The sequence below is a fragment of the Schistocerca americana genome, chromosome 1 (genome assembly GCF_021461395.2).
Source record: "Schistocerca americana isolate TAMUIC-IGC-003095 chromosome 1, iqSchAmer2.1, whole genome shotgun sequence".
NCBI classification, from domain to species: Eukaryota; Metazoa; Arthropoda; class Insecta; order Orthoptera; family Acrididae; genus Schistocerca; species Schistocerca americana.
The window spans coordinates 562,533,177-562,559,088 of record NC_060119.1 but is presented as its reverse complement, the minus strand read 5'-3'; the positions used below and the strand labels follow the sequence as shown (position 1 = coordinate 562,559,088).

General features: G+C 40.8%; 1 protein-coding gene across 1 annotated transcript in view; it reads right to left on the bottom strand.

Annotated features, from left to right (window-relative positions):
• The window catches only part of LOC124606416 (ATP-binding cassette sub-family D member 3), a 100,344-nt gene extending 75,244 nt beyond the window's left edge, over positions 1 to 25,100 (bottom strand). Inside the window, exons 1-4 of the mRNA XM_047138401.1 lie at positions 24,855 to 25,100; positions 16,665 to 16,704; positions 4,760 to 4,947; positions 3,719 to 3,788 (exon numbers count right to left, since the gene is read on the bottom strand). Coding sequence (XP_046994357.1) covers positions 3,719 to 3,788; positions 4,760 to 4,947; positions 16,665 to 16,704; positions 24,855 to 24,967 — 411 coding nt within the window. The 5' untranslated portion in view covers positions 24,968 to 25,100. The remainder of the gene's footprint in view (positions 1 to 3,718; positions 3,789 to 4,759; positions 4,948 to 16,664; positions 16,705 to 24,854) is intronic.
• Between the last annotated feature and the right edge of the window lie 812 nt (positions 25,101 to 25,912).

The window sequence follows — 25,912 nt, the reverse complement described above, 5'->3', positions numbered from 1 at the left end:
CCATACATGGCTACATGCCATACAAATACTTTCAGGAATGACTTCCTGACACTTAAATCTATACTCGATGTTAACAAATTTCTCTTCTTCAGAAACGCTTTCCTTGCCATTGCAAGTCTACATTTTATATCTTCTCTACTTCGACCATCATCAGTTATTTTGCTTCCCAAATAGCAAAACTCCTTTACTACTTTAAGCGTCTCATTTCCTAATCTAATTCCCTCAGCATCACCCAACTTAATCCAACTACATTCCATTATCCTCATTTTGCTTTTGTTGATGTTCATCTTATACCCTCCTTTCAAGACACTGTCCATTCCGTTCAACTGCTCTTCCAAGTCCTTTGGTGTCTCTGACAGAATTACAATGTCATCAGCGAACCTCAAAGTTTTTATTTCTTCTTCCTGGATTTTAATACCTACTCCGAATTTTTCTTTTGTTTCCTTTAATGCTTGCTCAATACACAGATTGAATAACATTGGGGAGAGGCTACAACCCTGCCTCATTCCCTTCCCAACCGCTGCTTCCCTTTCATGCCCCTAGACTCTTATAACTGCTATCTGGTTTCTGTACAAATTGTAAATAGCCTTTCGCTCCCTATATTTTACCGCTGCCACCTTCAGAATTTGAAAGAGAGTATTCCAGTCAACATTGTCAAAAGCTTTCTCTAAGTCTACAAATGCTAGAAATGTAGGTTTGCCTTTCCTTAATCTATTTTCTAAGATAAGTCGTAAGGTCAGTATTGCCTCACGTGTTCCAACATTTCTACGGAATCCGAACTGATCTTCGCCGAGGTCGGCTTCGACAAGTTTTTCCATTCGTCTGTAGAGAATATGCGTTAGTATTTTGCCGCTGTGACTTATTAAACTGATAGTTCGGTAATTTTCACATCTGTCAACACCTGCTTTCTTTGGGATTGGAATTATTGTATTCTTCTTGAAGTCTGAGGGTATTTCGCCTGTCTCATACATCTTGCTCACCAGATGGTAGAGTTTTGTCAGGACTGCCTCTCCCAAGGCTGTCAGTAGTTCTAATGGAATGTTGTCTACTCCGGGGGCCTTGTTTCGACTCAGGTATTTCAGTGCTCTGTCAAACTCTTCACACAGCATCATATGTCCCATTTCATCTTCATCTACATCCTCTTCCATTTCCATAATATTGTCCTCAAGTACATCGCACTTGTATAGACCCTCTATATACTCATTCCACCTTTCTGCTTTCCCTTCTTTGCTTAGAACTGGGTTTCCATCTGAGCTCTTGATATTCATACAAGTGGATCTCTTTTCTCCAAAGGTCTCTTTAATTTTCCTGTAGGCTGTATCTATCTTACCCCTAGTGAGATAAGCCTCTACATCCTTACATTTGTCCTCTAGCCATTTTGCACTTCCTCTTGATCTCAATTTTGATACCTATGTATTCCCTTTTGCCTGCTTCATTTACTGTGTTTTTATATTTTCTCCTTTCATCAATTAAATTCAATATTTCTTCTGTTACCCAAGGATTTCTACTAGCCCTTGTCTTTTTACCTACTTGATCCTCTGCTGCCTTCACTATTTCACCCCTCAGAGCTACCCATTCTTCTTCTACTGTATTTCTTTCCCCAATTCCTGTCAATTGTTCCCTTACACTCTCCACGAAACTCTGTACAACCTCTGGTTCTTTCAGTTTATTTAGGTCCCATCTCCTTAATTTCCCTCCTTTTTGCAGTTTCTTCAGTTTTAATCTACAGTTCATAACCAATAGATTGTGGTCAGAGTCCACATCTGCCCCTGGAAATGTGTTACCATTTAAAACCTGGTTCCTAAATCTCTGTCTTACCATTATATAATCTATCTGATACCTTCTAGTATCTCCAGGATTCTTCCAGGGTTACAACCTTCTTTTATGATTCTTGAACCTAGTGTTAGCTATGATTAAGTTATACTCTGTGCAAAATTCTACAAGGCGGCTTCCTCTTTCATGTCTCTCCCCCAATCCATTTTCACCCATTATGTTTCCTTCTCTCCCTTTTCCTACTCTCGAATTCCAGTCACCCATGACTATTAAATTTTTGTCTCCCTTGGCTACCTGAATAATTTCTTTTATCTCATCATACATTTCATCAATTTCTTCATCATCTGCAGAGCTAGTTGGCATATAAACTTTTACTACTGTAGTAGGCATGGGCTTCGTGTCTATCTTGGCCACAATAATGCGTTCACTATGCTGTTTGTAGTAGCTTACCCATACTCCTATTTTTTTATTCATTATTAAACCTACTCCTGCATTACCCCTAATTGAAGTTGTATTTATAACCTTGTATTCACCTGACCAAAAGTCTTGTTCCTCCTGCCACCGAACTTCACTAATTCCCACTATATCTAACTTTAACCTATCCATTTCCCTTTTTAAATTTTCTAACCTACCAGCCCGATTAAGGGATCTGACATTCCAAGCTCCGATCCGTAGAACGCGTTTTCTTTCTCCTGATAACAACGTCCTCCTGAGTAGTCCCCGCCCGGAGATCCGAATGGGGGACTATTTTACCTCCGGAATATTTTACCCAAGAGGACGCCATCATCATTTAACCATACAGTAAAGCTGCATGCCCTCGGGAAAAGTTAAGGCTGTAGTTTCCCTTGTCCCATATGTGCTAGATTGGAGACATATCATGACTTAGCAGGCCAAGGTAACATGTCGACACACTGTAGAGCATGCTGGGTCACAACAGCTGTATGTGGGTGAGTGTTATCCTGTTGGAAAACACCACGTGGAATGATGATTATGAATAGCAGCACAAATGGTTGAATCATCAGACTGACCTGGGATAATCAGGAGAGTGCTTCTGTTGTCAAACAAAATCGCATACCAGACCACAATTGCAAGTGTAGGTTCAACAACGTGTCTAGTATGCAGACAGAGTGGCTGCAGGGTCTCAACTGGTGTCCTCCTAACAACACACGACCATCACCGGCACTGAGGGTGAACCAGCTATCACCAGAAAACAAAACAGACCTCCACCCTGCCCTCCAATGAGCTCTACTAGCAGCAAACTTCTGCAGCTGTCATGAAATTTAAATAGATATCATCTTTCAGATATAGAAACACAACTACCAACTTTTGTTTATGCTGCCCTCTCCTTAGTGTTGCATTTTTTTCTCCTGTAATGTAGATCTATGATGCTGCAGTCAGTCAAATGAGACTTCTGAAACAGAGGGCCGCTGTTTTCCAGGGGACAGAGCAATGCAATTGGGAATAGCAGTCATTGTCTAATGTGCCGTGGGTCACCAGTTAATATTTATTATTCAATAAATATCATTTCTACAAGGTTCTCGAAATTTCTTGTATTGGCATATTATGAAATACTCAAAGTCTGCATGACTAGCAGCACTCTCCATCCAAGAGCAACAGGGAGAAGTATTCATCCCTACTATTTGTCCTGCGAATTTTTGCTATTTTGTTAAAAAACAAGTTCCTGGTCTGCGTGTAATTCTTACCTAATTTCCCATTTCATCTAATTACATGCTGTAATTTTATGCTTTTACTAGGTGACAAGTTTTCTGCTTAAATGCCTGACAGTTTCATTTGAAATTTTCACTAGATTGACAACTGAAACTAAAGATCTTCTAAATAATTCTCTGTCTCGCTCTCTCTTGCCCCCCCCCCCCCTTCCAGTCTCTCACAACCATACATGCACTCTGTACCAAAAATAAACAGCAGCAGCTCTAATGATACTTACCAGAGGTATGGCTGCAACATATTTTAAGAGCCTCTGAATGAATTTCTTCTTATCCATGTTAATAATAGCACTGGAAAATGAGAAAAAAAAGTGCCACATGAGAAATACTTATTTCTGATAATAATACAAAAAACAACTGATGGATGCAATGTTTTTCTTGTGAAACTTACCCAATGATATATATATATAAAAAACAAAGATGATGTGACTTACCAAATGAAAGTGCTGGCAGGTCAACAGACACACAAACATACACACAAAATTCAAGCTTTCGCAACAAACTGTTGCCTCATCAGGAAAGAAGGAAGGAGAGGGAAAGACGAAAGGATGTGGGTTTTAAGGGAGAGGGTAAGGAGTCCTTCCAATCCCGGGAGCGGAAAGACTTACCTTAGGGGGAAAAAAGGACGGGTATACACTCGCACATGCGCACACGCACACGCACATATACAGACACAAGCAGACATATTTAAATATGTCTGCTTGTGTCTGTGTATGTGTGGATGGATGTGTGTGTGTGTGCAAGCGCGCGCGCGCGCGAGCGTATACCCGTCCTTTTTTCCCCCCTAAGGTAAGTCTTTCCGCTCCCGGGATTGGAATGACTCCTTACCCTCTCCCTTAAAACCCACATCCTTTCGTCTTTCCCTCTCCTTCCTTCTTTCCTGATGAGGCAACAGTTTGTTGTGAAAGCTTGAATTTTGTGTGTATGTTTGTGTTTGTTTGTGTGTCTGTCGACCTGCCAGCACTTTCATTTGGTAAGTCACATCATCTTTGTTTTTATATATATTTTTCCCACGTGGAATGTTTCCCTCTATTATATTCTTACCCAATGATATAACGCACAAGCGCAAATGCACTCTGAACATCATATTCAGAAGAGGAAGGGGAAATGATACATTAAAACAATGTATTTCTTACTGTATATTTATGGTGACTACTTTAATCATTGCCATCAACAATGTGTTGTTACCAGGTAACCTTTATGTGACTCTTATAAAACAGTTAACAATAAAATCTACAGTCATAATGTTAGGTTAAACGTACCTTTCAATGAAGGTTCCATTCTGTATCATCCATAAGTCACAATAAGTTCTTGCAATTAATGAGGCAGCTACAAGCAGTAGGAAACCAAATTCTGTGCTAAATACACCTGGTACAACTATTCCTAAAATCTCACGAAGCTGGCGAAAAAAAGCGGCATTGACGTGGGCTTTGACAGTGTTTTTTGACTTCTGCAAATAAAAGCATTATGTTAGTATTGTTCTTCAGATCAAATTTATAAATAAGGATTTGTTAAACATCATACAAATTAATTAGCAGCATTATAGTTGAAGGTCTTATTTCATTTTGGACTGTTTATAGGAATAAGATGATATGTGAGACTCACTATACTTGGAATGTTGTTTTTCTTCTCTTTACATTGTAGCAGATAATGTTCACGCACCAAGTTGTAAATATGTTATCTATGTTTCGAGCATTCCACATTAAATTCATTGCAATTCTTTGCACACTTTTATCAATATGTAATTCAAGTGTTTTGTTCATTTTCCAGATTATTTTTCTTCTTTTTTGGCCATTCAACATTTACTTTTCAGTTGATGCATATACCGGGTGATCAAAAGTCAGTATCAATTTGAAAACAGAATAAATTACAGAATAATGTAGATAGAGAAGTACAAATTGACACACATGCTTGGAATGACACGAGATTTTATTAGAACCAAAAAAATACAAAAGTTCAAAAATGTCCGACAGATGGCGCTTCATTTGATCAGAATAGCAATAATTAGCATAACAACGTAAGACAAAGCAAATCTGATGTTCTTTACATGAAATGCTCAATATGTCCACTATCATTTCTCAACAATAGCTGTAGTCGAGGAATAATGTTGTGAACAGCACTGTAAAACATGTCTGGAGTTATGGTGAGGCACTGGCGTCAGATGTTGTCTTTCAGCATCCCTAGAGATGTCGGTCGATCACGATACACTTGCGCCTTCAGGTAACCCCAAAGTCAATAATCGCACTGACTGAGGTCTGGGGACCTGGGAGGCCAAGCATGACAAAAGTGGCGACTGAGCACACGATGATCAGCAAACGAAACGAGCAAGAGATCTTTCACGCGTCTAGAAATATGGGGTGGAGCGCCATCCTGCATAAACATCGTACGTTGCAGCAGGTGTTTATTAGCCAGGCTGGGGATGATGCGATTCTGTAACATATTGGTGTACCTCTCACCCGTCACAGTAGCAGTTTTGCTGTCCAGCACCATCTTTGGACATTTTGTTAACTTTGTTTTTTTTCCCCGTAATAAAACCCCAGGTCATTCCAAGCATGTGTGTCAAATTTTACCTCTTATTGCGTCCCCAGTGAAATAATATGAAAAGACTTAAAAAACAGTATTTATAAAGAAGAGACAATTAAAAATTAAATAATATACTTTTTCTCATGTACCCGTATTACAATAATTTCTCTGTGTAAGTTTCGAGGGCAAAGAAATATAACAAAATGATCTAAAGAGACGACAAGATACACTCTTTTGTTAATTTTTTAGTCGTCTTCACTTCTTCTCTTGTCTTGGTTGCGTGTAGACAGACATCTTGAGAGTGCTGGCAAATGTAAGCATATTTGTACTAATTAAGCAAATATTATATTGATTTAATATTATTGTTCACTTTTAATTTGTAAGAGGTGATCCCGATTTCATGTCCGCCTTCCTTTGAATTAACCTGCATTCAAGTAATTTACAGTTCAACAATCGCAGCGGCCGATGCAGCCAACGATGGCATTACGTGGCGATATTAACTTATAAAAAAATTAGTGGAAGCGAAAAACTCGCCCTCTATTAACATAATATACATTTTTCACCACAGCTGCCCGACGCTGCAGAAAATACGTAGCTTTAAGATTCTTATTTTCAGTACAACAGCTGAGAGCCAGAGCCAGGACTCCGACTACAATGCAATGGTTAACAGAGGTAAGAAGGAATACTCTCGCGTCTGTGTGGGTCGCAATTGTAATTAATAACTACAGATTTTTTGCTTTAAAGTGAACTGACTAGCCGAGGAAATTAATATGAAAAGTTTATTCCATTGTTCAACTTATATGTTCATGCTTTAAGATTCAGTGAGTCTAACATTCATAAACGTAAAAAATAATTTATACTGAAGATTAACATTGTTAAAAAAAAAGGGAAGAACTTCACAAAAGCATTTAATTGTAAATCAAAATAAAATATCATTTTTATTAAGGCCCACCAAGTAAGCTGGCAACAATCAACATAATAATAGTAATATATTAAATTACGACGGCCAACGGACGCGAGACTATCTACATTATTCCGTGGTTGATTAAGTTTTCAAATTTGTACTGACTTTTTGATCACCCGGTATAATTAGGATTAAAACAATGTGGAGGACTAAGTTGAAGTATTGAGAAGGTTGTGAAAGCAGCGATTGAGACGTTAAAAATAGAGAAGCCCCAAACAAAGAAACTTTTGAACTTATTCAGTTTTATAACTCAAAATTCAACCAAAATCAGCTTTAAAACAACATTGACAAGGCAGCAATGATTGTGTGCAATGTGCTATTCCAAGTTAAAAGACCTGAGATCAGGTTGGGTAGAAGACATGGATTAACTGGAAAGTTCAATACCACTTCATAAACTCACAACCTTTCCACCTAACATAGACATCTGCCAACACTACAAATGAATATGTCACCCTATCTAAGGTTTTGTATTCATACTGATTGGTTTTGCTTACTCATAACTGAACTTCCACTTTCCGGTCTACCCTAGACCTTGTGCTACACTACTGATCAGTTAGTCACCACAACCTACATTCCGAAAACCAATGTAGCTGCAGAAGAAATATTGTCAGTGGGCCATTATCTTTCTGTTTGAACACATATGGTGCAACATGTAACATCATTATATTACAGAAAGAAGCTGAAATCTGACATTGGTAGGTTCAGTTGACACTATAACTTTAGGCACAACAGCAGTCACACAATGAATTTCATTCCAGCTGTCCATTACAAACAATGGTACAAACCTTTCAGCATACCAGAATATATGAAGAAGATGGCCTAGGAAAAAGCTGGAACAGAACCTGATTCTATGGTGTCCATTTCTCTTCACAAACAAGTGCAGGATCTATCTGAAATTCAACACCCATTGTACAAGGGTGTGAAAGAGGTCACGGACTCTCATCTAAGGCACACAGACAAAGGTTCACGCAACTATCAAAGTTCATGTGAGGACAGTATAGTATTGTGATTGTCCAGGCCTACAGTTAACAATTTTGCCAATGGCTATGTCTTTCATGATAATAATCCAAGAGCACATTGTGCCCACTTGATGAATACCTTACTCCTGGAGCCAGAAATCCACCAAATGGGACAGAGTGCAATATCTACTGACTAAAAGTGGGCAGTCCAGCAAGGCACGTGACTCCAGGACCCAACCCAACCACCGACCTACCATACGTTCCAGCAGCTTACAAAGAATGTTGGTGAGGCTGATATCTACCAACTTCTGGCCAAGATGTCAAGGAAAGGATTAAAAAAACTTCTGTGTGGATTATTCTTTCAAGTCTTTGACTGCCTGCTCCCCTTGAATATAACCCCACACATAATAACTTGCACAGGGTTGGTTGGTTGGTTGGTTTAAAGGTGGGAGAAGGGATCAAACTATGAGGTCATCGGTCCCTTGTTCCTAATAAAACAATTCCACAAGTGTGAGAATAAAACGGACGAAACGTATAACACAAAACAGAAAGAAAGGAAAAGCCACAAGAATGAAGGGAAGGCAACGAACACTAAAAAGAACAAATGAGGACAAGAAAACAACAGAGGCACTAGAAACAGATGAGAGTAAAACATGAAAGCAGATTACAGTGACTGGCCAACCACGAGAATAAAAAGGGAAAGCCAGCCACTCTGCAATACATTAAAACCTCCACCCTAAAAGCACTAGGGTGGAAGACACAGAGAGACAAAGGATATGCGCCAAAACCTAGATAGAAGTATAAAACCCACTCTCACGGATAAAACGTAAAACTAAAGCTGCTGTGGAGGCATTGTCACCCAACACCGAAGGTTAAAGTTAAAGTTAAAGTTAAAAGCCTGCCGCAGAGCGGCTAAAAGTGGACAGTCCAGCAAGAGGTGGACGACTGTCATTTGGGAGCCACAGCGACACTGAAGCGGGTCCTCATGACAGAGTACGTAACCATGCGTTAGCCACGTATGGCCAATGCGGAGATGGCTGAGGACAACCGATTCCCTGCAAGAGGCCTGTATGGAAGACTTCCACACACTTATAGTCTCCTTAATGACACACAGTTTGTTGTGCATGCTGTTATGCCATTCCATCTCCCAAAGCCGGAAAACCCTGCGGTGTAAGACAGAACACAGGTCAGCTTCGGAGATGCCTATGGCGGGACTGTTCCAGGGCAAAAATGGACTCCTGAATGGACGCTACCAGAGGGTGGCGAGGATAGCACTGGTCGATAGGTTGTAGGCTGCTCAATGAGTCAGTACATAGGAGAAATGACTTGCCAGGGCATAAGTGGATGTACTCAAGAGCACGAAATATGGCCGCCAGCTCTGCAGTGAAAACACTGCAGCCAACTGGCAAAGAGTGCTGTTCAATATGTCCTCCATGAACATATGCGAAGCCTACGTGACCATCAGCCATTGAGCCGTCAGTGTATACCGCTTCAGAGCCCTGGAACACGTCAAGAATCGAGGGGAAGTGACAGCGGAGAGTGGCGGGGTTAATGGAGTCCTTAGGGTCATGCAAAAGGTCCAGACGAAGCTGCGGCCAAGGCGTACACCATGGAGGCAAAAGTGAACGGGCCGCAAGTAGAGGAGGTAAAGGTAAGGACTCCACTTCGGAGAGAAGGGACCGCATGCGAACTGCAATTGTCAGCCCCGATCTGGGCAGCCGATGCGGGAGATGGACTGCCGCGGGTGGGAAAAGGAGACGGTAATTCCGATGCTCAGGGGAACTATGAATGTGTGCTGAGTAACTGGCGAGCAGTTGCGCACATCTGATCTGCAGTGGAGGGACACCAGCCTCCACCAGTACGATGGTCACCGGACTCGTCCTAAAAGCTCCTGTCGCTAACCTAACCCCACAGTGGTGCACAGGGTCGAGTAACAGCAATGCTGAAGGTGCTGACGAACCATAAACCACACTCCCATAGTCAATTCCGGATTGAACAAGGGCTCTGAAGAGCTACATCAGCGTAGAGCAATCTGCACCCCAATTGGTGTTGCTCAGGCAACGGAAAGCATTGAGGTTCTGCCAGCACTTCTGCTTAAGCTGAAGAAGATGAGGGAGTCAAGTCAATCGAGCATCGAAAATCAGTCCTAGGAATTGATATGTCTCCACTGCAGTGAGTGGATCATCAGTAACGTAAAGTGCGGGTTCCGGATGAACAGTACGATGCCGACAGAAGTGCATGACACACGACTTTCCAGCTGAAAACTGGAAGCCGTGGGCTAGAGCCCATGACTGCACCTTGTGGACAGCTCCCTGGAGGTGCCGCTCAGCAACAACAGTACTCGAGCAGCAGTACAAAAGGCAGAAGTCGTCTGCATACAGAGAAGGTGAGACATTGGGCTCGACAGCTGCTGCTAGACCATTAATGGGCACTAAAAATAGAGACACACTCAATACAGAGCCCTGCGGGACTCCATTCTCCTGGATATGGATGGAACTATGAGAGTCACCAACTTGGACAAAAAAGAGGGCAATCGGGTGTTGCGTCTGGGAAAAGTTGTTCGGATGTCAGGCTCGATGGACACAAGATTATCAGTGCGACCCTGGCGGAAGCCACCCTGACATGGAGCCAGCAAGCCACGTGACTCCAGGACCCAACCCAACCGCCGACATACCATACGTTCCAGCAGCTTACAAAGAACGTTGGTGAGGCTGATGGGTCGATAGCTATCCACGTCAAGCGGGTTTTTACCGGGTTTGAGCACCGGAATGATGATGCTCTCCCACCACTGCGATGGAAAGATGCCATTGCGCCAGATCCAGTTGAAGATAATGAGATGATGTCACTTGTAGTCAGATGAGAGATGTTTATCATCTGGCTGTGGATGCAATCAGGCCCAGGAGCTGTGTTGGGGCAATGTGGAAGGACACTGGGGAGCTCCCACTCTGCAAATGGGGTGTTATCGGATTCACTGCAGCGTGTGGTGAATGAGAGGACATTCCCTTCCAGCTGCCATTTGAGTGGGCGAAAGGCTGGGGGGTAATTCTCCGATGCAGAGGCTCGAGCAAAGTGCTCAGCAATCGCGTTTGCGTTGGTACATAACTCGTCACTTATGGTAACACCGGGGACAGCTGTTGGGGCCTGGTACCCGAAAAGACATTTGATCTTTGCCCAGACTTGGGAAGCCATGATGGAGACGTATCTCTCCCAACACTCCTCCTTCCGTTGTTTGATAAGGTAGCGAACATGGGCATGGAGCCATTTAAAGGCTATGAGCAGCTCAAGGGAAGGGTGCCGCTTATGCCACTGTAGAGCTCACTGACACTCCTTAATTGCTTCAGCGACTTCCGGCAACCACCAAGGGACTGCCTTACACCTCAGGCACCATAAAGAGCAAGGAATCGCATTTTCTGCTGCAGAAACAATTGTGCTTGTCACCTGCTCAACCATCACATCAATGTTACCGTGTGGGGGAGAGTCAGCACTAACAGCAGAGGTGAAAGTTCCCCTGTCCACCTTGTTCAAAGCCCATCTGGGGAGGCGTCAGTGCACCTGATGCTGGGTCAGTGACAGGAAGATGGGGAAGTAGTCACTACCACACAGGTTGTCATGTGGTCTCCAGTGGATAGATGGGAGAAGTCCTGGGCTGTGAATTGATAAATCAATGGCTGAGTAACTACAATGAGCCACACTGAAATGTATGGTGGCTCCAGTATTTAAGAGGCAGAGGTCAAATTGTGAAAGTAAAGTTTCGACATCTCTGCCTCAGCCAGTAAGCATGGTACTACCCCACAAGGGGTTATATTCACGGGTACTGCACCATCTGCAGGATAATAACACTGCAGACAGTTATTTCCTGCGTCGTCCTTATTCTGACAGGAACAGCTTCAAGAGGGGTTTGAAGGGGCACATTTTTACTACAGGCAGAGTTTAGGACATAAACGCAAACTCCACCTGACTCTTGATTATAGTCGCTACGGTTCCTGTAATATCCCTTATAGGCATGGAGGGCAGGGGTCTGCATTGCTGGGAACCAGTTTTCCTGGAGGGCAATGCAGATTGCAGGTGTAAAACTTTACAGTTTCCGTAGCTCAGCCAGGCAGTGGTAAGAAAACGCCACAATTCCACTGGAGGATGACATCGTGAGACTGGGAAGGCATGGAACATTCATTCAATGAGGCAGTTTACACCTCAGAGTCACCTGCTGCTACTGATTTATCGCCTAAGCAGTCTATATCCATTGTGTCTGAGGGTCTGGCAAGATCTAGGTCCTCAGCGGATGCCAAAATCTCCACCCCATTCTCAGCTGCAGAGCTTTTAGGTGGCGGTGGTGTGGGTGCCATTGCAATTTCCTTGGTCTTAGGGGTTTCCTTCTTGTATTTCTCTCGCTGCTCCTTGGGTTTCCCTGGCTGGGAGGACTTCACTGGCTCGGTCTCTGGGACTGAGGGTGAGTGTGAGGGCCTACAACCAGCTGCTTTTGGGCTCTTCAGCCACTGGCGGGTGTCTTCTTTCCCACTAGAAGAAACCTGGGAAGGGAGTGACCCAAGGGAACCCTTCCTAGTGAGAGAAGCCAAAGAAGACTTACACTTCTCCAGCTTTGAAGGTGGGGGAGAGACGTCCCTGATGTTTGGGGGAGGGGGGGGGGAGTGTTTGCTCCCAAAGCAAGTGGTGCAGCAGCAACAGGGAGGGAAATACCCTCCACCATCAACGGGCCAGGTGTAGACTTCCAGCTCTGAGAGGTGACCTGGGTTGGCAGAGCTGATGGTGGCAGAACTGTCATAGCGGCGGCGCAAGACGATGTCGTACGCACAGGATGCAGGCGTTCAAATTTTCTCTTAGCCTCAGTGCAGGTCAGTCTGTCCAGAGTCTTGTACTCCATGATTTTCCTTTCTTTCTGGCGAATCCTAGAGTCAGGCGAGCAACGCAAATGGTGCTCTCCGCAGTTGACGCAGATGGGAGGCAGGGCACACGGAGAATTGGGATGTGATGGGCATCCGCAATCCCTGCTTGCGACACTGGAGGAACAGCGTGAAGACATCTGGCCGAACTACCAGCACTAAAAGCACTGCATCGGGGCAGGGATATAGGGCTTTACATCACACCGGTAGACCATCAACTTGACCTTCTTGGGCAATGTATCACCCTCAAAGACAAAGGTGAAGGCACCAGTGGCAACCCGATTATCCTTCAGACCCTGGTGGACATGCCGGACGAAATTTACATCTCACCACTCTAATTGGCGCGCAGCTCATCATAGGACTGTAAAAGAAGGTCTCTGTGAAATATGATACCCTGGACCATATTTAAGCTCTTATTGGGTGTGATGATTACAGAAACATCCCCCAGCTTGTCACAAGTGAGTAACTCCCGTGACTGGCCAGAGGTTGCTGTTTTGATCAAGACTGATCCAGATCTCATTTTGGACAAGCCCTCCACCTCCCCGAACTTGTCCTCTAAATGCTCAACAAAAAACTGAGGCTTCATCGTCATGAAAGATTCCCCGTCAGCTCTCAAACATACAAGGTGCCAGGGAAAATAAGATCTGCTGCCATCTTTAGCCTGACGTTCCTCCTGTGGTGTGGCCAGGGAGGGAAATGATTTGGGGTCATACTTCTGTGCATTGAATTGAGCTCGTGATCGCTTAGAGACTGCTGGTGTTTCACCACCACCACGAGATGATGGCCTACGCTTCATCACGTGTCATCCGCCATGATGCCACCCACTCCGAGCAGGGGCCCTCTCCATGGGCGCCACCCATCTGCAGCAAAGGCCACCTGGCAGGATGACCATTGCCGGGAGTCCCGATGCCCCAAGGGGATGGGCATCTACCCCTTGGCATAAGTGGGGAGTTAACAACGCAGGCATCAGTAGAGCGATCCCTGTGTGGTCAGGGGGCTACAACCAACAGGGTACATGGCAGCCCCACAACAACGGACTGGCTACCGTGCTGGATATCAGGTGCAAAGAAGTCCGTGGTCATCGTCGTCACAGAAATCGACACTGCGTAGTGCGTGGTGGAAAATGCACCCAAGAAAGTATCCTTGCCCAAAAGATGGAGAATGGGCAGGATTGTAATGTAACGATGAGAAAGTGGGCTAAAGATCTCAATGCACGATGGACACGATGCACCTTGTAAGGCACCCTTCCCCAACTGGCTCGCTCTTAGAGAAAATTTTGAAGAAGGGAGGTCAAACCCTACAAGGGTCCATCACATAAAGGCCAAAACATGTGAAACTCCTTTTAGTTACCTCGCACAACATGCAGGAATACCTCGGGCCTATTCTAACCCCCGGACCCACAGGGGGGACTTGCACAGGGAGCAAAATCAGTATTGTGGTGCTTGGATGAAGATGTGTTCAAAGAAATCTCTCTCTCTCTCTCTCTCTCTCTCTCTCTCTCTCCCCCCCTCACACACACACACACACACACACACACACACACACACACACACACACACACACACACACACACACAGAGAGAGAGAGAGAGAGAGAGAGAGAGAGAGAGAGAGATGTTGACGGAAGCCAATGGCTGAATGCTTTAATTATGAGTCTTTCGTTGTGCCTATCTGCGACTCAGCGTCTCAACTATATGGTGAGTAGCTACTTTCCTTCTCACAATATTGTTACGTACCATCCTGGATTTTCCATTGTTTGAAATCTTATTTTATTATATATTTTATAAATAATCACACTACATACTGCAAACTAACTACTATGACCAAACACACAGATAACTAAGCACAAGAAACAAAGGCAACTTTCCTTTTCAAATGGAAAAGTTTCTGGTTCAGTTTTTGTAGTGAGTCACAGTGTCATCAAAATGGCAGTCATGACTACCAAGTACTAGCCACAATAGCTAGACCTATTGGTCATTAAGAATTTACAGTATCACAGTTGTCAACTCACAGACTCCACAGTTGCAAGTTTACAAAGAACAAGCTATGATACTTCAACCTAATGATGACATCAGTTGCTAATTAATGGAAAGACAATCACAAGATTGTTACAAGAAACACTTCATCTGTCTCTGACACTATTAATAAGAAGAGGGGTCATGCAATGGCTGAAGAAAGTATCAGTGTGACAGACAGAGATAGATAGATGGTTGCGTGTTCCATTGATCAATCGCATGATACAGTAGCAGTTACGATGTGGAACGTGTCCAGTGCATAAGAAATACGGAGTTAAAGATAAATATTTCTATTATTTAACCCATTCCTTAAATGGCACAATATGCATATACTATATTTATTGATTTCTGAAGACACTTTAATACCTGTAGTAATCCAACGTTTCTTTGAAAAGTGTGTGGTGTTAAATTTAGTAATTTTCTTTGGGAAACAATGTTCAAAAAGGGATATAAATTTATAAAGTAATATGTTTCATTTACCATTAGCATTTGGCTCATTGTATACGTCTCCCCAATTAACATTTCTTAAGCTTTCTCTGAAATGCTCTATAGGTACCGAGTTGAGCGACCTCGCACTTCTATTTAATGGTTTCCGAACTGTACACTCGGTTAGGTTTTGTAAGTTAATCAGTTGTGCATCATGGTCTGACAATCCATTTACCACAGGGAAAGCAAGTGTTTGTTTTACATCCTCTTTCTGTACAAATACATTAGCTATTAGCGTGCTACTGTCTTGAGCTATACGTGTAGGAAAATTGATCACTGATTCTAAGTTATATGTTTTTAATAACATTTCTAGTTCACTTTTCCTATCAGAATTACTTATAAAGTTTACATTGAAATCACCGCAGATAACTTCATCTTTTTGTCTGACAGACAGCATAATGGGGAGTCAAACTTTTTTATGAACAGCTCCCAGTTTCCTAATGGGGTCCTGTACACTGTTGCTACTATCCATACTACATTATCTATCTGAAGTTCACACACACAAACCTCAAAGTGCTGATCAACACAAAATTTGCTTACTTCTACAGTTTTGCATTTATACCCTTGTTTTATGAAAATGGAAACTCCTCTTTTATCCATCCTAGATCTACAAGTGTAAGATGCTAAATTATACCCACTTATAGTGACACTATCCATGCCCGCAGTTACATGGTGTTCAGACAGATAGAATATATCAATCTCACTCTTATTTTTGAGATCATCTAAACACACTAACAGCTCATCTACTTTATTTTTTATTCTCCTGATATTTTGATGAAGTAAGTTGATACTGACCTTAGCTTTACCTCTATTTACTGTACATGAAGTTTCTTTTATTCTATTTATCTTGATTGTCATCTATCTGGACTTCGACTTTAACCTAAAAAACCTGTCTGCCTGTATCCATTAACCACAGGGGTGATCCCTGTGTGTGACTGTGGACCCCCTTACAGTTTCTGTTAATAGAGAAGCTAACTTATTTTTCCCCGCCCTATTCAGGTGAAGGCCATGTGTAGTGTAGTCCCATTTTATTTAATCTGAATGGTGGATGTAACAGACTTGAGTGTCTTTCAGTAATAACAAACAAATTTAGAAGTTCCAGAGGGGCAAGTGACAAGAGAACAAACAATATTATACAACCATTTATTGTAGGTTTGCCTTGTCAAACAAGAATTATTGATAATCAGTAATTGTATCCTTAGAGGGGATATTGTTTTGGTTATCTCCAACACCAAGATTAGTTTCTTCCTTTAAATCACTATCACAAAAATGACAATAATATTATCATCAAAAAACTTGTAAACCCACAAAGCTTTTACTCACCTCTCCGACAAAGTATTGAATTTGAGCTTGCTGTGTGTTTCTGAAACAAAAAGAAAGCAAGGCTTTGCTTAATGGTACACAAAACACAGTACAGTTCTTTAAAGTGAGGTATCTGGAATCTCCATAATCCTAAAGGGTACATCATTATTATTATTTCTATTTACAGCTCTTTGCAGTACCATGTTTCCTGAAGGGACATAACACCATGCTACATGTGAACCCAATTTTCAGGGCAAGTTCAAATTTGTATAATCTAATTCATCACTAAAACTGAACAATACTGCTTTAAAAAAAGTTTGTTTTGGTTTGAGAAATGCAATGTTAAGATTGAGCACACGTGTTGAAAATTAAAAATAGAATATTGAAGCGGAGGAGGGACAAGACCACGTAACTATGACTTTGCTGAAGTAAATTTTCTAAATAGTTCGTGAAGTCTTCAACTTGTGAAACACAAAGAGTAGTTTTACATAACAAAATTATGAAAGTTCATCACAAAACAGCATGACAAGATAACACTGCAGTAGACCTATACTATTTCAAGAGACAGTATTAAGTAAATTCAAAAGTGAGTCCTAATGTCAAATACACCATGTGGTCAATAAATTTTTATCTTTTGAAAAAAGAATATAGTCAGTCTGGTAAGCTATTTATTGGAGTAGTGGCCTAATAAAAATGGCAAACTACTGATCAACACCTTTAACTTTGTTTTCAGTTACTGAAGGAAAGCAGAAGCTGTCCACAACCCAATGGTTGATCTGTACATGTCAATTGCTTTACAAGGCATGGTCCTACTGACAGTGGTATGCCCTTGCCTACCATCAACCTCTGAAGGGGTTATCCCCAAGCAGTTTACTAAGGACTCAAAAAATTCAACTTCGCATTTTTCATGTACAATAATAATTGCCCGAGGTGGCAAGTGACATAACCTGTGACCAGCTGAATACTGAAACCCAAATATCTGGATTTGTAATCTGGCATTTGTAGGAAAATAATGCTAGTTCTGAAAACTGAAGAGCTGATCAAATACTTATTCAGGATTGCAAGTAAAGTGTAAGATGCATTAAAGAGTAACCGTGGTCACAATCAAACAGCAGTAAACAAACATTATTCCAACTAAACTACAATTCTCCTGTCATGATCATGATTAATTTTAAAAAGCAGAACAGGTGTAAGATTGCAAGAAAGCGTGCATGACAAATAAGCGAAGATAAATACAATCTCCTTCACATACGTATAAGGCAGTATTAGTATATTCTACAAAATATTCAGGCACAATTCATAACATACCTTTCTTTAGGCTAAATAAGCAATAAGTAAATAAATTGCCAGAATCCTGAAAACCACACTAGCACAGATGGTAGGCTAAAATCAACCCCGCATCATTTACACATAAAGTACCAAGTGCTTATTCGTATCTGTCAAGTTACTTGTGGGGAACGGCACCAACTGTATTTCTTTTACCTAAAAGTTTTAATTGCAGTCAAAGACTAACATAAAATATTTGAGTCGTTAAACTGGTTTTGACTTACATGATTTTCAATAGCCCACAAACAATTCTTGGCATAAGGCTGCTAAGTGCAAAGAATCATTCGTACACTATTGAATACGGCTGATAGTCAAAATCAATTTAGCTAGTGAAATATTTTGTTTGAATATTTTATTCTAATGATATTTATTGTTTGGTTCTCTTTTCATTCATTTTTACAGCACACTCTGATCTATACACATGATAAATATCTCTCCAAGTCCTTGAACACTCAAAAATCTTTACTCATGAATGCAAATACTTTAAGATTAAAGGAGACCACTCACTGAAAATTACAAGCACACGCCACTGGCAGACACAGAGTCTGAAAGCTAGCAAGCTTTTCTTTTTTTGTGTGTGCCTATTCACAACTCAATGCTTCTGCTTTTTGGCGAGTGGTATCCTTTAATCCTACAGTATTTACATTCTACAAGAACTTTTTTAGTCATGAATGAAATGTTCTCATCAAAATAACTGCTCCAGCATTAAAACAGCACGCACATTAAGCAACACAGTGATTTCTATATACTAAAATACTAAATGGATTCAGGAGTAACAGATCCTGTCCAGAGCAAGTTCTGAACCTTTAACAAATAATTACACATATGACAATATCTAATAAAGATTGCACTTATAATTGTTGTTTTTCAGAAAGGTGTATGATTCAATGGACAAACTCCCTCTTCACAACACTGAAGGAAATTGCAGTAAAGAGGAAAACTCCTGAAATAACTACACAAATTTTTACAAACACAATATCTAAAGTTAAATTTCTTGGAACAACTTCTAGTCCCTTCCAAATTATATTAGGAGTCAGGCAAGGAGACAGTCTGTCCCCTTCGTCATTCAGCTGGTCACTAGAGAAAGAAAAACAAATTTTTAATAACTGTATAAAGCTGGGTAGACTGAAAGAAGCAATTAATTCTTTGACTTTTGCTGATAATGTAATCTCTCTCTCTCTCTCTCTCTCTCTCTCTCTCTCTCTCTCTCTCTCTCTCTCTCTCTCTTCGCCCCCCCCCCCCCCTTCTTCTTCTTCTTTTAAGAAAAAAGAAGACAAACTTCTGAAGAAAACAACTGAGAAGTCTGATCTACAAACATCATCTGTAGACAGACTAAATGACCAATGGAGGTAACTTGCTTTAAAAAAGGCTGCTGGATGCCTTGTATCAAGACTCTTTATGTCACAGGTCCTATGAATTCTGCTACTGAACCAGGGTGCGATTTGTGCTTTTACCAGTGGGGGGATGTCTTAGGGGGTTAATAGAATTACATATGTTACTAGCTTGGACCATGGCGTTACGCATGGTTAAACAGCTATTTATAAATAGATGTTAATGCCGAAACTCACTACTGACGCGTATGCACTATCAGAAAAGCCATCCCTTGTTATACCTTTAAAAGTACATTATAGGTAAAGCTTATTTACAAAATCATCTACATACGGGTACAGATATATGAGGGGAATTCAAAAGTAGAGGCACATTTGTGGAAAGTTGTACTTATTCTGATGACAGAAAACTGAAACATATTAATAGTAAGACTTATTAAAAACTTTCAGTGTTCGGCTCCACAAATTTAAATTATATGTAAAGTTTTACTCCAGTGCATCCCAGGTTGGGATGCATAAACTAAAACCAGAGGAGGGGATGGTCTGATGCAGGGGGGGGGGGGGGGGAGGGGAGGAGGAGGAAATCCCCCCCACCCCCCCCTGCAAATTGCACACTGTACTGAACAGAACAAATGCTCCAGTAAAAATGCTCTTAAGGTTTTACAATAAAGTGAGAATTATTATATGAATTTTAATTTATATGGATGCTACTGTAAATTTGTATAACACTAATTTTAGTGGAAGTTTTGAAAGCTGATGTCCTTACTGACTGACATGAAACTCTCCCTTGTACCTTTTATCACCCTCATGGATACTGAAGTTTTTATTTTGGTCTTTTTAATTCCTTCTAACATATTTACTAACTTTTAATCTATACATACAGGAAAATAGGAAGATTGAGAACTTCTGAAAAATGGGTTTGCAAGAATCTGTTTGTCAAGCATGGTGCATTGCTTTTACAGTTCTGTTCTGAATTAAGGAAAGGAAACTGCATGGAATATTACCCCAGGAAATAATACTGTACAGTATGATGCTGCGGAATTGGGCACAGTAGACAGTTGGTACAGATGCAAAACTTGCTTTAACAGATATTAAATATAGACTACAACATATTTTATCCAGCTTCTTTGCTTACATGCACATAACATTTGAAGTCATTTTGAAACCATACACACTGAAACTTTGTTTTCAGAGATGACATTTTGTTGGCATTTAATATCACATTAGTGTTGCATACATCAACTTTTAAACACAAATTAGGAATGATATTTTCTTGATGTCTTTTAGTAGCTTATCCTCCTTCAACCATCCATTTAGTTGCGTTGAAGTTTTATTTACAGCTACTCGCAGTTGTCTTGGGTGTTTTATATAGTAAGAATGCTTTTACTGTCTGCCTAGGTTATATATGAGGATTGGTTTCAGAATGGACTCTTGAACATACCCCCCCCCAGCCCCCTTCTCTCTCTCTCTCTCTCTCTCTCTCTCTCTCTCTCTCTCTCTCTCTCTCTCATATATAATTTCTGCATCTGAGAAACGTCGTCTTAGTATTTTCCTTTAGTTTAGGTTTTTGTGTGTTTCCTTTTTGTGAAGTATGATGTGAACCATTTTAGCACTGCATGTAATGGCAAATACTTGGAGCTTCAACTGTGTTGCACTTCAGAATGTCAATGGCGTTACTTGAGTTTAAAAAAATGACAGTGGTACTTTGTTTTGTCTGCTATTTCTAGGGCATTTAGCATAAAATCATATGTGGCACTAGATGTTGACTTATCTCTCCTGAATGCATGCTAAGTATCACTGAGAATTTAGTTTTGTCTAAAAATTTCATTAACCCATTAAACATTACTTTTTCTATGACTTTCAAAATTCTGATAATGAAGCATCTGGTATGTAGTTCTCTCTCTTTGATTTGTCTCCTTTCTCATGAACAGGGTACATTTTAGAGATTTTTTAGACAGATCAGAAAAGCGTGTCAGAAAAGATGAATTGACTATATCTGGAAGTGGCATTGAAATGTCTGTAACACGCTGCCTTACAAATGATGTTATCTATAACAATGCAAATCATCAATTATTGATATAATCAGATAGACAGAAAAATTTGTGCACTACGTGGCAGAAGGGGAACACACATAACGCGAGTCTTTCCTTCTCATCCCATCCGGTAAGTCTCCCGGACCTGGGGTTCTGGGGGACTTTTCTGAACTGCATCCCTTTCCCTAAATTTCTCCAGTCCTTTTTATTTACTCCTATTCCATCCCCCTCAACTCTTCTCCCAGAAGAATGAGCCAAAGGCTCCAAAAGCCTATAAAAATTAAATCCTTTTGTGTGCATGCATGTTTTCCCCTGCTGTCACTTGGTGAGTAAATGATGTTATCTGAATACCACCAATTTCTGATGATATTTTCTTAAAATGTTGATGCAACATGGATGATTTCATCCCAAATTGTTCTGCAAATACAGATTGAAGAGGAAAAAAAAAGAGAGCCATTTGTCTTTCTGTTGGCTTCTATCATCTCGTGTCACGGAATATTGTTTGTAACAATACTAGAGAAGGAAAGTTGCTACTCACCATATAGTAGAGATGCTGAGTCGCGATAGGCACAACAAAAAGATTTGCACAATTGTAGCTATCTGCCATCAAGGCCTTTGTCAGCAGTAGACACACATACACAAACACTCACGCAAACGCAACTTGCACGCTTGTGGTTTCAGTTCTCTGGGACTGCAGACATATGTGTGCAAGTTGCATTTGCGTGGGTGTGTGTATGTGTGTCTACTGCTGACAAAGGCCTTAATGGCCGAAAGTTACAATTGTGTGAATCTTTTTGTTGTGCCTATCGCGACTCAGCATCTCCGCTGTATGGGAGTAGCAATTTTCCTTCTCTGGTATTGTTACATTCCATCCTGGATTTTCCATTGTTTGTGATATCTGCATAGTAACAACTGAACAGATTTTCATTATGTTGAGGCCCAATAACAGTCTTGTTCTCATGATTGAGTGTGATATTTTCCATTATAGGGGATACTTTATTTGCTTCCTTCTTCATTACTTCCCATACTGCTTGGCTTTTATTTGGCGACTCTTATGAAATTACCATAGAACCCTTTTTTGGTCTGGCATATCAACCTTCCGTAAATCTGAATGTAACTGTTCAGGGGGAGGATATATTATTGTTTCTCTGTATTTGAGCAATATATTTTCTTGCACTTGAGATTTTGATAATAGTTAGGTATCTGTTAGATTTTGGAGTTGTGCTTCTTATTAGTTGTGCTTTGAGAAGCAAAGCAGTTTCAAAGTAATCACTGAAGATGCTAAAGAAATTCTCAAACTGTCTGTTGAAGCCATCAATTCACACAACCTCTTCCACATTTCTGTTTGATTATATAGAAAGATTCAGCTCTGTTGTGTATACTGAACCTTCTTGCTGTTGCAGTTTTATTTTTTATTTTTATGAGCTATATAGGGTGGGCAGTACATTGTTTGGGAGTGAGACTTGTATTTGTATATTATTCACAAATACCTCATCCAGGAAAGCAGAAAGGAAATAACAGACCAGAGGTCCAGAAATTCAGAGTTTTTAGGAAGATAAAACAAACAGGAGAACAACTGAGTCATATGATCAATTGAGGCGAAATGATCTCATTCTGAGAAAATAATAAAGAGTTTTGGAGAAGAATGAATGAAAAAGATGGTCCTTAGTTGGTCTCAGAGACAGAGAGAGGGGGGAGGCAGGAATATACACTGCAAATAACTACTGATGCACATGGTGTCATTGTTTGTCTAGAACCTGTGTGTGTGATCAATGAAGATTTGAACAGTTACATTCTTTGCTAGTGAACTTGGGTATCTCTTGCACAGTGAAGGGAGACTAACTGGTGACAACAGAAAAAAAAACTAGGAAATAGATATTGCAGAAAATAAGGGGGAAAGAGATGGCAATTGTAGGACACCAATCATAAAAGCACTACACAGTCAAAATTCAAGGCCCACATGACAGTATTAAGAACACAATAATATTTGTTAATGTGAGGTCGTGTCGAAGTTTTGTGTCTGAATATGAAATTAGTTTAATGGAAAATACCACGATGGACTCCTGTAATTATAAATTAATTGTGTTACCCCCAATTTGTTGTATATTGCATGTAGACACAATATACTAAAAAATTATTTACTGGACCAAACAAAAAATAAATACAAAATGCAGAAAGAAACGAAAAAGCAGAATGGAAAGATTTTTATTGGAGTCCACAAGTCATTGGCGGCAACTCTTCAGTCATGACACATAAAAAATGTCTCATGTATGCTTGTGTATACAAAATAACTACAGTTTACGTTTTTCCATAAAAAACATGCCTTTTTTATGTTCCTGGGAACTTCCTATTACCACTGTTGGCTAAAAGAAGATATTTGTCATTGATTGAAAATTCGAATCTACCTAAGACATGATTCAGTGTCAATACACAATAGCAGCATCATGTCTTATTGAAGCTATTACGGTATCCTCGTCTTTATTGTATCATTGCTCTTGTTTATATAATAATCCTCTCTCAGTCTTTCCAGTCTTGCATGGTGAATGGTTGATATTGCAATATGAAAGGGCAAAACAAAAGTGACGCATTACACACTATTCATGTAAATTTCGTGACAGCCAAGTGATGCATAGCAAGGCACCTGAGCTTTTGAAAATTGCATTAATTATCTTGCAGTGTACGGTCGATCACTGATTAACAGCGGGATAAATAAATGCAATTTTTTTCATGGACAAAGAAAACATGTCACCTAACCTTCCTGACAATAGTGAAGCGTAAGTGTCATACCAAAATCAGTCACTCTAAAAGACACTACGAACGATGAGAATGTGTCAGTACAATGCGAAGGGGAAAAAAGGTTTCCCCCAGTCTGGCCTACATGCACAAGAATAAGTCACCTTAGAGATTCTTTACAAATCTTTCAATTGAATGATCTTACTAATTTACCGATTTACGTTCTTACATAGTAATCTGGAATAATTTAATGAGCAATTATAAAAAAAAATTAAAATACTGTCGGAAAATGAGAAAGGCGTCTTCGGAACTAGTACTGCAATAACTTGGCGTGTCTTCACATAACAGTGGTACCCATGTATTCGCGCACGTAGCAGAAATGTCAAAACAGTAATAAATTTCAACTGAACTACACAGTAAATAATGAACGACGTGTGTAAAATGTAAACTGGCACATCCTGGCAAAACTCTGTACACTGCTACTTTTTGTGTTTCCCGGCTGTCATCGCTGAGCCGCTGCCGTACTTCAAAAACTAAGCATTTCGCGTCCTCTACGCTTGACCACTGCGATACGTAATAAATATCACGGCGCTACAGATGCATCGCGAGATGCCGTAATGCGCTCTCTAAATAGTTCGCCCGAGACATCACCGCAATGTATAACATTGTCTTGTCTGAGACGATGTACTATTGTGAAACAAAAGCAGTAAAGCATGTAGTGACAGCTGCACTGATAGAAATTGTAATAACATTTTATGACATGTGATGCTGCTGGGATACAACAATATTACCTTTGCGCTCTTAGATTTTTATTCCTTGTTCGGATTAACCAAATGATGACTGAGGCAGAAGCAATTCCTACTGCGGCATTCTTCGATACGAATTTACTCATCGTCGGAGCCATTGCGAACAACGGAAGCAGCACAGGTCAGTAAGATATCATACGATGTTGCACAAAATACCACACACACAACTTTGCAAACACACTGTCATCTGCCACACATCTCCGACCGCTGCCGAATCCTACTGATACTGACGCAGCCAATGTCTGGACTCCGGTTCTGAAGTTTATCACGCAATCGATAGAGGCGTCGAGCAGAGTAACATCGATAGTCGACACTACTCGCAAGTACAGTATGGCGGACGATTTCGATATTTTCTCGGCAATGCAAGTGAATTTTTTTCACTTTACAGAAATCTTTGCCAGATACAGGAGAAGAAATAAGTTGATATCTGTGTTTCCCGCCAATCAGCTCAGTTTGAAAACAGTCTGTTACATTAAATCATATCTGAGACGCTGTAGTAGTGAAATGCAGTTTAAATTCTTACACACAGTGACGTCGGGATAGCTTTCTGTGTTTGATCTAGCTTTACTATTAGAGCGACTTTCTTTTGATCGAATTCATGGTAGTTGATGTGAAAGCTCGATCTTGATTTTCGCTCTGCCATTTTGTCTCTTTCTACCTTTCTTACCGTGTGCTACATGCACTCGCTTTAAGTTCGGCGATGTGATCGTATGCGTTGAAATCGGAAATAAACAAGTGCCAGTTGTTTGTTTGGTCCTTTGCCAGGTAGACCACGTATTAAACGCGCATACGAAGTTGACACTAGGCGCGGTGGTTGATGGGAGCGACTGTAAATGAGAAATGCCTTTACGGTCGCTCCCATCAGCAACCGAGCCGAGTGTCAACTTCGTTTGCGTGAATTCGCATTTTACTGGAGATACTGATGCGATGGAATCCATAGAATGTTTGCAGCACAGTATTGATGGGATGTTGAATGCTGTCACCGCACGTAAAGCCTAAGATATGATCAGTCTCATGCTCAGTCCACTCAGATTGACTCAAAG